At 46.3% G+C, this 13,191-nt stretch overlaps 1 protein-coding gene across 5 annotated transcripts in view; it reads left to right on the plus strand.

Moving 5' to 3' along the window:
* Positions 1-13,191, plus strand: part of Ago2 (argonaute RISC catalytic component 2) — a 120,647-nt gene that overhangs the window by 91,687 nt on the left and 15,769 nt on the right. For all 5 annotated transcript variants that reach the window (XM_063231018.1, XM_063231019.1, XM_063231017.1 and 2 more), the window contains exons 14-17: positions 3,963-4,053; positions 6,443-6,637; positions 9,119-9,253; positions 12,837-12,938. In XM_063231018.1, the coding sequence (XP_063087088.1) occupies positions 3,963-4,053; positions 6,443-6,637; positions 9,119-9,253; positions 12,837-12,938 (523 nt within the window). The remainder of the gene's footprint in view (positions 1-3,962; positions 4,054-6,442; positions 6,638-9,118; positions 9,254-12,836; positions 12,939-13,191) is intronic.

Genomic DNA, 13,191 nt, shown 5'->3' on the forward strand with positions numbered 1-13,191 from the left:
ACTGTTCAATGACTCAAACTGTCTTAGAGTCAAAGAGGTAATTATGAAGATTGTAGGCAGTCCTTGCTTCACTCACTGATGTGGAAAACAGGCAGTGGTGAGAGCCACCTGTGTGCAGCCCACCGTCCTGCCCTGGGTAAAATTAGTATCTTGGTCCCTTTCTTTGCTACAAAGAAACACTTGAAGCTGTTTTTTTCCCCTTTCTTTCCTCCCTCCCTCCTTGTTCTGTTCTTCCTTTTTTTTTCTTTGCTTCTGTGTCTCTCTTGTCTCTCTGTCTCTCTGTCTGTCTGTCTGTCTGTCTGTCTGTCTCTCTCTCTCTCTCTCTCTCTCTCTCTCTCTCTCTTTGAGACCAGGTCTCTGTGTTGTTCAGGTCTCTATGAACTCATTGTGTGGTCCAGGCCTGCTGCAATCCTCTTGCCACAGCCTCCCAAGTGCTGGGATGGCAGGCGTGAGCCACCACTCCCAGCTGAAGCTGGGCACTTCAGAAAGAAAAGGATGAGAAAGAGGTTTGTTTTTTTTCACAGTTCTGGATATCCAAATGCACAGTGCCAGCCTGGGCCTCTTGAGAGGGCCAGTTGTTCAACAGTGTCCCGTAGCAGGAACATGTTGGCAAGGGTCACAGGCGACAGCTCTCACCATCTAACTACTATGCGGTGGTAGCTGGGTCACCTTCCATTGAGCCCCACCTCTCTCTGCCATTAAGTGGAAGTCAAGCTTCCAGCACCTTAGCCCTTGAGGGTCACCAGACCACCTGACCAGCATCTACTCCAGCTGCTCTGGATTAGGGCCTAGAATTCAGCACGCTGCTGAGTTACACTGGTGACTAGGAGGAGCCCATTGAATTAGTGAGGTGGTGGTATGCTAATACAGTCAGACAAGCTGAACTCAGAAGGGCGAACATTCCACTCACATAGCTCCTAGGGAACAGATGAGGACACATGAGGCAGAGAACCAGTTAACAGATTCTATATTGGGTACCTGTTGAATACAAGGAATTTGGGCCTTAAACAGGGAGCATAGGGACTTAAGTTATAGCTCGTTGGTGCAGGAGGCCATACAAGAGTCCATAAAAACATCGCAGCTAACAGAGACAGGTGAGCAGTGTTCCCATGCAGAGGGATGAGCTCTATTCAGGAGGGTGAGGAACTGGGGCAGGTGAGCAGATTGTAGGTACGGGACAGCTAACATGGGACTGGCTGAGGGGGTCATACCCTCCTCAACTGTGGGCCAATCCTCCTCAACTGTGTTCTGGAAGACCAAATATGGTGCCCTTTGAAGTGGGGTGAAGAGTCTCAACCACCTGAGGAAAGGCTGCTGACCTGGATCAGGTTGAGGTGGGCCTAGGGAGAGGTCATAGTCCTGGCCCAGGGTCTGTGGGCGGTGGGTGGAAGGGAAGAGACTAAAAGAGCTCCCTTGCTGTTGGCCTGCACTCTGGAGTAGGTGGGCAGTGCTTGTGGGTAAGGGGCTAGACTGGGTCCTACGCAGGGCTCCCAGGGAAGACAGTGAAGGGCATGACCAAAGCCCAGGTCCTGGCCAAGGAGGAATCAGGGAATCCTCAGCATACAGCTGGAGAGTCTGACCCAGAACCCTGGGGAAGTACAGGGTTGAGCCCATGGGTATTAGCAGTGGCAGCAGAAGCTAGGCAGAGGCAGAAGGGCCCTGGACACCCAGGGAAGTTTTCTGCCTCGAGATACTAATGAGCTGCATTGATGATAACTGAGACTCAGGCGAGGTTGTGGTCATTAGAGACTTCCAGAGAGGAGTCCTGTTGCCATGGCAGCATGCAGTTTGCGTGGGAGGAGTCTGGGAGGCTGTCCAGCTTGGTTAATTCAGGGAGCTCCTGTGCAGGGTAAGGGTGGGGAAGGAGTCAGGACAGGCTATTTCCGCTTGTTTCAGGTGAATCACACCTGTGTGTGAATGAGGAAACCATGCTGGGTATGCAGCACTGTGGCTTCTGATTCCTTCTTCCTTCTCTACACAGGGGAATGCACTGACCATTTCCCCAGAATGGTTAGTAGGATGGAGATCCCAGGCTCAGGTCTACTGAAAGCCCACACCCCCAATGTCTGCTCTTTACCAAACCATTTGCCTTCTTAAAGATGGTAATTGTGAGGACAGTCGTTGCAGGGCACATTCAAGTGCCTGTACCTTAAAAGCAAGCAAGTAACTGTCTTCTGCCAGGCACCCCAAGGGGTGAGCAAGTGCCCAGGGAGTAGAGCCCCAGGCAAGTTTGGAATCACCCTAAGGCCCAAAGGGGAGACCTTCCCATCTCTGTAGGCTAGGCCTCCTCACTGAATGCAGTGGTGGGGTACAACCAGCGCCTGAGTCTGGGGCAGCTGTCAAGCCCTGTCCGGTGAGACTTTGTCATGGTCTCCTGGAGTCTCACTGAGACTAACTTGAAGAGGGTGTTTGCAATATGCAGCAGATGTCTCAGCCCCTGCATTCCCCCCAAACAAGCGTGAGGCCACCTGGAGCACTGTATGTGACTTAGCCCTCACACAGAGCTGAAATGGGGCACTGAACAGCTGCTTCTACTCGAGAAGGTGATCAGGAAGTGGGGAATCCCCTTCCTACCTCCTGGCTCTCTGCCAAGTAGGAAAATGACCACAGTGCATTCTGAAGGGTATCTGTGCAGGCAGGCTGGAGGAGCTCATGGTGGCTCTTCTCACATGTCCCCTGTAGATTCTGGCCACAGGACCTGTGACATATGTATGAGCCAGTGCCTATCCTTGGTCTTCCACCAAAAATTTAGTCTTCTCGCCTGCTGCCTGGGTCCTTTCTGTTCCTGGCGTAGGGAATGAATCGTTCAGGAGCAGTTGAAGCAATGCAGGCAAGGAGCCTTTTGTGTGATAGCACCATGGGGGTGACCCTGGAACACTGTTGGTGGAAGGAGAAATAGCCTGCCCCATCACTCAATGGGGGCTCTTGTAGCTGCTTCCCCTGCCTAGGATGTCACCCTTGTTTGGTTCTCTCTATGACAGGCAATCCCAGCTCACCCTTCAGAAGGGTGGGGTTTCTTTGGCACCAAGGATGGACCTGAGACTCAGAAGGCAGATAGGGACTGGCCAGGGAGCTGTACCCTTTTGATACACAGCACATCAAACTCCAGCTGTGGTACAGTTTTGGCAGCCACAGGGCAGTGTGCAGTGGTGGGGGAAACACAAAAGTAGGACACAGAGCCCTGTGACTTCTCCCAGGAAACAGTCAATGTGGAAATGATAACAGCGGAAGGACTGAATGATGAGCCCACTCCTTTGAAAGCATTCATCACGCAGGAGCAATCACGCCATGGTCTTCTGTGGCAAAACTGCTTAGTTTACCTGTACATCCTTCCCAGGAAGGGACCCTGGGCAGTGCAGCAAGTTCTCTGCTGGAATATCGGGTCCTGTCTGGAAACATTTGGGTACAGGGCTTTGGGGTGCTCTGGGCACCTAGTAGATGGAGGCCAAAGACACTATCCCCCCACCCCAACACTGTAAGAAGCAGAGAAACCTTGCGGTAGCCTCTGGCTGCCAACTAACTGAAGGCTGAAGAATGCTGTGGGGCTTTTTTTTTTTAAATGGTTCTGGGAGGAGTCAGGGCCTGTCCATTCTACACAATCTAAGCAAGTTCTTTGCTGCTGAGCCACACCTAAGTCATGAGACTTATTTTCCCCTATGTAGAGGTAGAAGGTATGAAATGGTGAAACCAGATGTGCCTGACCCCAGCTTCAGCAGCCATCAGTCCCCAGCCAGTTTTGTCTGAGATATACCCTACCTCTCTCATGCTTCCTGGGTTATTAGAACCACTTTGTGTTACTTTTTCTGTGAAGTTTATGTATGTCTTTAAAGATAAATACTGTTAAAAACATGACTACTATATTTGTTTTTTTACCACCTACAAAATGACAGAAGTAACTCATGTCTTCAGAGGTCAAGCTGTGTCCCACACCTTGGCTGCTGACACCTTCTTCCCCCCAACAGGCCTCCTGTGTTCCAGCAGCCTGTCATCTTTCTGGGAGCGGATGTCACTCACCCACCTGCTGGGGATGGAAAGAAGCCTTCAATTGCTGCAGTGAGTATCCACACTGTCCTTGAGGCACCCTGCTTGGTGACATGCTGCCTGGCAGGAACCTCAGCTGCTTATACTCCCTTTGCAACCACATGGCCTGGCTTTCTTCCTGAAGGGCATAGTGCTTTGCTCATTTGATGAAGTCTAGACACATGGCAAACCGGAGAGTACAGGGACACTGAAGATGGCATAAAATAGGCTCTAAGAAGCTACATGAATTAAGTGACTTGATGCCATCCACAGTGAGTTTGGACCATCTTTAGCTGAGACTGTCTGGGTGGCAACAGCAGTTTCAGGTCTCCCAGGTCCAGCATGGTGTGCAGGGTTTCCTGCCATCTTCTGTCCATTTAGGCGGTATGCTTAGCAGCCACACTGGTTGTTTGTAAGAGGGTACAGTGTTACCATCGCAGTGGCCTTCTCTCTAAAGGGCTGAACCAAACCATACATTGCTACCAGTGCAGGTTTTAAACTTTGGCATGTAAGACACAAAGAGTGTCAGACTTGAGTCCCCTTGTCTCTCCATTGATTGATTGAGTTGAGTGAGTGATTTTATTGGACAACAAACCCAGGAATGGTCCACCACTGAGCTACATCCTATCCCTATCACTGTTTATTGATGTGGTCTTTCTGAGTTGTCCAACCTGAGCTCAAACTTGAAATCTTCCAGCCCTAACCTCTCTCGGTGCTAAAATTAAAGGTATATGTCACCATGCATGGCTCCCCAGGTGCCTTGACTATAGGCTGGGTGGCTAAGCAAAAGGAAGAAAACATGAAGTTGTTTTTTGTTTTTTTTTTTTTTTTTAAATTGTTGTTTGTCTGAAATGACCCAGGACCCACCCCATGAATGTTGTCTTGTATGTTCCTTGGCCTCCCTGGCCTCAGAAGCACTGGGCTGTAGGGCAGAAATTAGGACCCAGTGGCTCTGTACCTGGGGGTCTTCCAGGCTGGCACTTAGTATTTGCTGAGAAAACGTTAGTGTCACTATATAGTCAGTCTGAGGGGTTGAGAACATGAGAGAACCAGATAGGCTGTCCTTGGTGGAATAAAACTACCTTACATATTGTGTGCTTATGTGTATAATATACACGGGTTGAGTTCAGATGTTACTTAGAGTCACACTCCCTTTTGTGAAGTCAGCAGTAAGGTAGCTGCTGTCACTTGGCTCCACACACATCCTATGTGAATAGCACTTCTCACTTGGCCAAGTGTCTCTGGAAGGGCAGCTCAGCAGGTCACCTAGTAGTTGTGTATAGAGTAGAAGCCAGGACTCTTGCATCTCCAGCTAGGTCAGCACACAGCCAGGAGGCTGTCTGGCACTGGCATGTGCTCTTGTCATCTTCCTGCCTCACTGTTCCCTGTTAGCTTTTGTTTTCTTGGACAAATACTATGCAGTGTTGAATCTGATGTCTGGGTTTTAGAGTCTTAGACCTCAAAACTTTCCAAGTTTCCAAAAACAGAGAAATCTGTGTCTTTACCTCTATAGTTCTCCATAGCAACAGATACCTGTGTGTTAAATTATTTCTGTTCATACTGACTTTAAGTACCTTAAGGTTTATTTATTTTCACTTGATTTGGAAGAAAACTTATAGCTCCAGGCAGGACAGAGGACCAGGAGTCTGGGAGAATGCCTCAGGAAAAGAAGCCCCTCCAGTAAGGCTTCATGAGGAAGTAGACCTCCACCTAGAAGTGGAGGGGCAACCTGGAGTCGCTAAGTGTGCCTGGTGCTCTCCTCTCCTGACAAAGGTACTCATAGGCCTCCTGGATTCCCTTTTTTCACTCATTTTCCTCCTACACTCCGTCTGATTGCCTTTCAGAGGACAGCTCACAGATCCAGCTTGCCTTCACGTCAGCCCACCCTCCTAGAGTCAAAATAGGGTGGGAGACTGCTGTGTGTGGTATTGCAGGTGGTTCTTTGGAAAAGCAGTTGCCTTAAAAAAAACAGGGATACTTACTGGTTGCTTTCTTTAGACAGATTAATTCAACCATCTTTGGTCACAAGCAGAATAAATTTCTCTGAGTAATCACCTATTTTTACAGTGTGCCTTAAGTCAGGCTTTCATTCTTTTTTTTTTTTTTTTTTTTTTTTTTTTTTTTTTTTTTTGGTCTTTTTTCTTTTTATCGGTACCGGGGATCGAACTCACGACTGCCTGCTTTCAAGGCAGGCGCTTATGCCGCTGAGCTAAATCCCCAGCCCCAGGCTTTCATTCTTTAGAATATGTAAGCAAGCACTCTTGCCAAACATTCAGGGAAAGCAAAGAAACGAGCTCTCCCAACTCTGCCATCACAGGTCCAATTGAGACAACGCTGCCCATGTGCAGGATACTCACTAGCGTGTGCCCAGAACATACAACCCCCAGGCACCCTTGCAGGTGCTCATTGTACTTTCCTGCAGGTCGTGGGCAGCATGGATGCACACCCCAACCGCTACTGCGCCACTGTACGTGTGCAGCAGCACCGGCAGGAGATCATCCAGGACCTGGCTGCCATGGTGCGTGAACTCCTCATCCAGTTCTACAAGTCCACGCGCTTCAAGCCCACCCGTATCATCTTCTACCGTGATGGCGTGTCCGAAGGCCAGTTCCAGCAGGTTGGCTGCCTTTTCTCTGAGCATGCCTTCTGTTCTCAGATGCCTACGATTTACCTGTTTGTGTAGCTGCCATCACTCTCCCCACCCCCCCAACTACTGCATATGTAGATTCAGTTTGTTTGCTGCCACAGCTGACCTGGTCACACTGGAGTGGGGTGCTCTGGGTGGAAGCTGTGGAACTCAGGATTTCCCAGGCCATGATGCAGAAGCAGGACAAAGGGGAAGGAGAAGATCTGGTTAGAAGCTTGGGCACTGGGGACATGGGAGTAAAGATCCAGCTGGATCAGTTGCAAATTCAGTGGCACAAGTAAGCTGTCCAGGGCTCCTAGGAGTCTAAGCTTTAGCTCCAGGTCTGGAGAGCTTTCAGCATAAGATCTTTGTGGGGCAGAGACCTTGTTTCTGGGACTCTTCTCTCTGCGGTGTAAGGGGGAAGTGTTATGGACCAGGTTGGGGGGGGGCATAGAGGCCAAAAGAACTGTACATGTACTGGAGAAGACTGAAGACTCTTTGAAGGCAGTATCCACAAACCTGGCATGATGGATCCAGAAGGTAGGAGAGATATTGCAGGTGGGAAAGAATGAAGGGGAAAGGGGAGCTCTTTGTTCTTTGTACCAGTCCCTACCCAGAGTCCCTTGGGATGGTAAGGAGTCCTGTTTGTCTTGGAGGTCTGCTGTCCTCAGTGGCTTCAGACTGATTCTCCACTGCCTCTCCCCATTCACTGCAGATGCTGTCTGGGAGAGTGGCGGCAGTGAAGACAGCTGTAAGACTTAGCAGCTACACCCATTACTGAAAGGCAAGGAGCAGGACAGCATCTTTCTGCAGGACTAGCTGCCTGGGTTATTGCAGAGGCCCAAGGCACTCAGGACCCACCAGTGCTGGGGTATAGCTTAGGGATATAGCATTTGCCTGTCATACCTGAAACTCTGGATTCAATATCCAGCATTTCCACCAATCAAAAAAATTATTATTTTGCTGGGGAAGTAGCTCAGTGGTATAGTGCCTACCTGACAGGTGCAAAGCTCTGAGTCTGATTCCTGATACCAAAAACAAAAACAAACCCCCTTCCTCCCAAAAAACCACTTGCTTTGATCTCAAGCTGAAGGGATGTGACCATACACCCTGCCAGATGTACCTTCCTGGCTCAGAATGGGAGCAGTGGCATCATCCTGAGAGAACAGTCCTCTGGGAGAGGAACAAACTCTGCTCTTTGACCACCAGGCCTTTTGTCGCCTGAGCCTGGTTCTAAGTTTCTAAGCGAGCCTAGGCTGGCAGCTCCAATGCTGTGTGCCCTTGCTTCAGAGTCAGCTACCTCTCAGTAACACTTTCTGGGCTCCTTAGCTAGAAGGCTCTCCCCTCTGAGCTCCCAATCCTCTCATTTTGTACCACAAAGTCCTCTTCTCTGGTAGAGAAGGGCCATCTGACTTAAAAAGTTCACACAGCTATTTTCTGCATAGCTCTCAAGACTCGTTTTTGTTTTGTTGTATTGAGGATTGAATCCAAGGCCTTTGCACTGAGCTACATCTCCAGCCTCTTTTTTTTTTTTTTTTCTTTTGTACCACGGATTGAACTCACAACCACACATTTGCCAGACAGGTGCTTATGCTATTGAGCTAAATCCCCAGCCCTCCAACCTCTTTTTTGAAATGAGATCTCACCACGTAATTATGTTGTCAAAGCTGGGCTTCAACTTGCAGTCCTTCTGCCTGGACCTCCCAGAGGACTGGAATTACAGACATTGTCACATAATCATTGAATGGGACTCTTACTGACCATCTAAAGTGCAGCCAGGCATTGGTCTCTTGAGATACAGCACTGTGAACACTAAGGTGGGCAGATTGACGCTGGGAGTGTGAAGCCACCATGGGCAACACAGTGAGATTCCATATCAAAACAACAACAGAGCCCTAAAAAGTGCCTGATAGTTACATACCAAACGTCTCATGCGTCACTTTTCATCTTCCCGCCAACCCTTTGAGGCATAATGTTCACCTGTTATGTGTTTAAAGTATGTGTTTAAAGGCTGGGAATCAAAATGTGTGGTTTCCAAAGGTCATGTGGCCATGTGGTAGCAGAGCTGAGATTTGAGCTCAGGTCTAACCTCTAATTCAATGTCTTCCCCAATAGATTTCTCTCTTTTCCATGAGGAACAACAACAACAACAACAAAAAACAGGCTTAAAGAGCAGTTAAATGGATTAATGCCTGAGAGCCTCCCATAGTGCCTTATCCCTCTAGGATGCCAGTTACTAAGAATATTCTAGGTGCTGTGGCCAACCAAATATAAACTATTTGACCCTGGAGCTTGGGTGTTATTTGCTCTATATATAGAGCAGAACGTGGACTCAGAAGGGAAAAGTCATAAATGCTCACAGTGCTAGAGCCACAGGGTGTATGAGGTGGCATATACTGTTGAAGTGTTTGTTTTCAGGTAGGAGAGGCACAAAGCACTAACACTTGTCCTTTCTCCAACTCCTTCCTGCAGGTCCTGCACCATGAGCTGCTTGCCATCCGTGAGGCTTGCATTAAGCTGGAGAAGGACTACCAGCCAGGGATCACATTCATCGTGGTGCAGAAGAGGCACCATACACGGCTCTTCTGCACTGACAAGAATGAGCGGGTGAGCCATGCTGCACCACCTTAGATGTCTAGGAAGGGTCCTCCACATCTTGGTGAGAAGTCATTTATCTGCTGAATTACTACAATAGGTCACTCTGTGAAGGAGGCAGTTGGAAACCATGGCAGTGGAATGTGACACTGTAATGTCAAAGAGAATGTGGTAGATAGTATGGGCTTAAACTAGGCCCTTAGGGGAGGCTGTGTATAAGCACCAGAAATCGATTCAGTAGTCTGTAGCCACTGATAATTCTCCACAACTGAAAGAAAATACTCCTTGGGCTGGAAGTGGTTTCCATGCTTCAGACAAAAGGCCTTGTTCCTGGCTGCACATCCAAGCAACTGCTGAAGAGAGAGATGGCCTTGTCTGACACCTGCAGATCTCAAGCATGGTGTAGTGGGCTGAGATCTTTGCTAAGCTCCCTGCTGCCCTCTACCCACACACTTACTTTTTAATGAGTCTTGCTACATAGTCCAGGCTTACCTTGAAACCACTACAGAGTCCAGGCTGGCCTGTGGCAACTTTCTGCCTCAGCCTTCTAAATGCTGAGATTAGAGGCATTCGCCAACATGCCCACCTAATGCACACATACTTTTGCATAAATCAAAGACAAATTAGAAGTTAAATGTTACAGTGAGAAAAAGGGATACTTTGTCACAATGAGAAGAGTGATTCCATAGCAAGACTCTGCAACTGTGATCTTGAATTTATCCAACACCATGACCTAATGAGAGGAAATTTTTTAAAAAATGAAAAACTGACAGAATTTCAGAGAAATTGTTAAACCTAATATCAAAGAGGGATATGTTAACACACCCCAATGAGAAATTGAAACTGGCAAAAATGTGTGAAAAATAAAAATTGAAGGTTGAAATCAATAAGCTAGGTGTAATAGATTCTTGCCTATCAACAGCTGAGTTCACAAGGAAGGGTTATTAAAGCCAGCCTTCTACCAGGACAGAGGAAGTCTCGGTACTTTTAAACCTGAGACTTAACATAAACCAAACATTCTGATCATTATACAACTAAATATTAAACTACCAGTAGAAAAACTTGAAACTTTTAATTCATCTCTAAATATCTCAAGCATTAAATGAAATGAGAATAGAAATTCTAGGGTACTCAGAACCAAACAAAACCCAGAGAGTGCTGTAGGGAGCCACATGCAAACAGCTAAAATGACATTGTGAAGAGTTAGATGCACTTGTTATAAAACAAGAATGAGAACAATCACTGAATCTATGGATAGAGGAAGGGCAGAATGAAGAGCCTGAGTCCCCAGGAGTGGAGGGGATGTTGTGCAGGACCTAGGCTTGACCCCTGAGCCCTTTTCAGTCCCCTGGTCTCAGCCATCTGGAGGCAAGAGGGGTTCTCAAGGCTGCTTCCTACTGGTGACATCCATACCTATCTTCCCCTTCTCAGAATGGAAATAAGAAAGTAGAAAAAGAAGAAACAAGAAAGAAAATTAAAGTTGAACCCTACTTTCTGAAAAAAATAGATTGAGCAAGGTTCTGCAGGAACAAAAGAGGATACACCAGTATAAGGAGCCAAACAAAGGCTATTGCTACCCAAAGGATGGTGTTATATTATTTACATCATATGAAATATGCTAGCAACTTATTGCAGATAAATTTGTAAACTTGTGTATAGGGGCTAGAGATTTAGCTCAGTGGCATAAGTGCCTGCCTGGCAAGCGTGAAGTCGAGTTTGCTCTTCAGTACCAAAAACAAAAAAGAAAAGAAAATTTTTTGAAATAGGTACTTACAAATGAATGCTGAAGAATTACATAAATTTTCAGAATCAGCTCGAGGATAATCCAGTAATCAGTCTCTTACCCCAAAAGGTACTGGGCCCTGAGAATTTTATATGTTTGTTTCCCCAAAACTTCAGCAGTAGATACCTCACAGTGTGGCAGGGAATACAGGGAAGCTACTTTTATGAATTTAGTCTGGAGCTTTTTATAGGCAGATTTCACCTGACCTTCAAGAAATCATCTTGTAAAGACTTTCAGAGATTGGGAAAGGGGGAGGAATTGGTTTTTGTTTTTGTTTTTGTTTTTGTTTTGTCTTTTTCGTTTTTATTGGTACCAGGGATTGAACTCACAACCGCACACTTGCAAGGAAGGTGCTTATGCCGCTGAGCTAAATCCCCAGCCCCTGGGGGAGGAATTGTTAACTCACATTATGAGGATAGTCTGTTAGTACCACATGTTGGCAGGTATGTTTATACTTCGCTGGGCTTAAGGACTCTGGGTTTGGAGCCAAGCGGCCCAGGCTCAAATCTAGTCTCTCATATACTGTCAGTGAGCCTTGCTCTGTCTCCTTGAACTACCATCCACTAAGACAAAGGTCTCAGGAAGACTGAGTTAACACATGCAAAGCACTTAACATAGTTCCTGGAACGGTAAGTACATTATTATTAAGTAGCTCTCACACACAGTTGGTAAGAGTACAACATGATAAACAACGTGGAACATAGTTTGGCAGTTCTAACTATGCTGGGGAAACTCACATGTCTGAGGGTGTGCATGTAAGAATAGCCAGGTATAGAGGTTGCACCTGTAGTTTCAGCTTCTTAAGAGGCTGAGGCAAAAGGATTACTTGAGCCCAGAAATTCAAGACCCTCATCTGAAGAATTAGTACTTATGGCAAGTATTGTTATAATAAGAAATAAAGTAAAAATTACCTGTCAAGCAAAAGGAAAAAATAATTTGCTATATTTGTATAATAGCATTCATTTTAGCAAAGGAAATTAACAAATTACATCAAATAGATATGTCTCAAAATTTTAAAACTGAACAAAAAAGCAAGTAGGAGAATAATATTTTTGTTATGCATATACGCAGCTTTCTAATCTGCAAAACATTAAAACACAATGCTAGTGGATTCTTGAATATGTATTTAAAATATAGACATGTAGGTTGGGTATCCCTTACCTGAAGTGTTATGAATTTTTGGCTTTTAATATTTGTGTGTACATTATGAGGTATCTTGAGAATGGGAGCCACGTCTAAACAAAAAACCCACTGTTTTACCTGAAAGTAAGGTTATACAATGTTTCTAATGTGCCTGTGATTTGACCTTGGCCTGTCTATCACATGAGGTGAAGTGTGGAATTAGGCATCGTGTTGGTGCTCAAAAGTTTTTGTATTTTGGAACATTTCAGATTTTACATTTTTAATTTCTGAATTGGGGCCATTCAACTTAACATATCTGTTGGAATAATAGTCTGTATCTGAGATTGTACCAAGGAAGGCCAAGGGGAGATAGAATCTAGAAAAAGATACTTGAAAGGAAGCTAGGTGTGGTGATAGAGGCCTCTAAGTCCAGCAGTCTGGGTGGGAGGCTGAGATAGGAGGATCACAAGTTTAAGGCTAGCCTCAGTGGTAACAAAACTCTAGTCCTGGTGGTGTTTCTGTTGTTCAGACTTGTTAGGTTTTAGCACTTTTCTACTGAACCAACATACTAACCAATGTAAAGACTTCCCTGTGGCAGCCTGGCCCAGAAGGCAATATGGCACTGGGTCACTCTCCTGCCTGCTGGACGGTGCCAGTCCTGTGACTAACGAGGTTCCTGTGTTGCTGCAGGTTGGAAAGAGTGGGAACATTCCAGCAGGCACAACGGTGGACACAAAAATCACCCACCCAACAGAGTTTGACTTTTACCTGTGTAGTCACGCCGGCATCCAGGTAGGGATGGAGGCCCATGTGGGTACTTCCAGGTGTCCACATGCATGAAAAACCCTGGTGCTCTGTGGCCAGAGCCACACCCTGGGCCTGCAGCCCATTTGGGTACCCCAAGAGATTTATTTTATTTTATTTTTATTTTTAAATTTTTTTTTTTTATTTTGGAAAGAGTACAGTATTTCAAAACAAGGTAATAGGAAATTAACAATGGTTAATACATTGCATATTGTTATTTTCAAAGTAGTTGCTCAGATTA

This window comes from Cavia porcellus, unplaced genomic scaffold (assembly GCF_034190915.1).
Source record: "Cavia porcellus strain 051 isolate PalLab524CR breed Dunkin Hartley unplaced genomic scaffold, mCavPor4.1 scaffold_19, whole genome shotgun sequence".
NCBI lineage: Eukaryota > Metazoa > Chordata > Mammalia > Rodentia > Caviidae > Cavia > Cavia porcellus.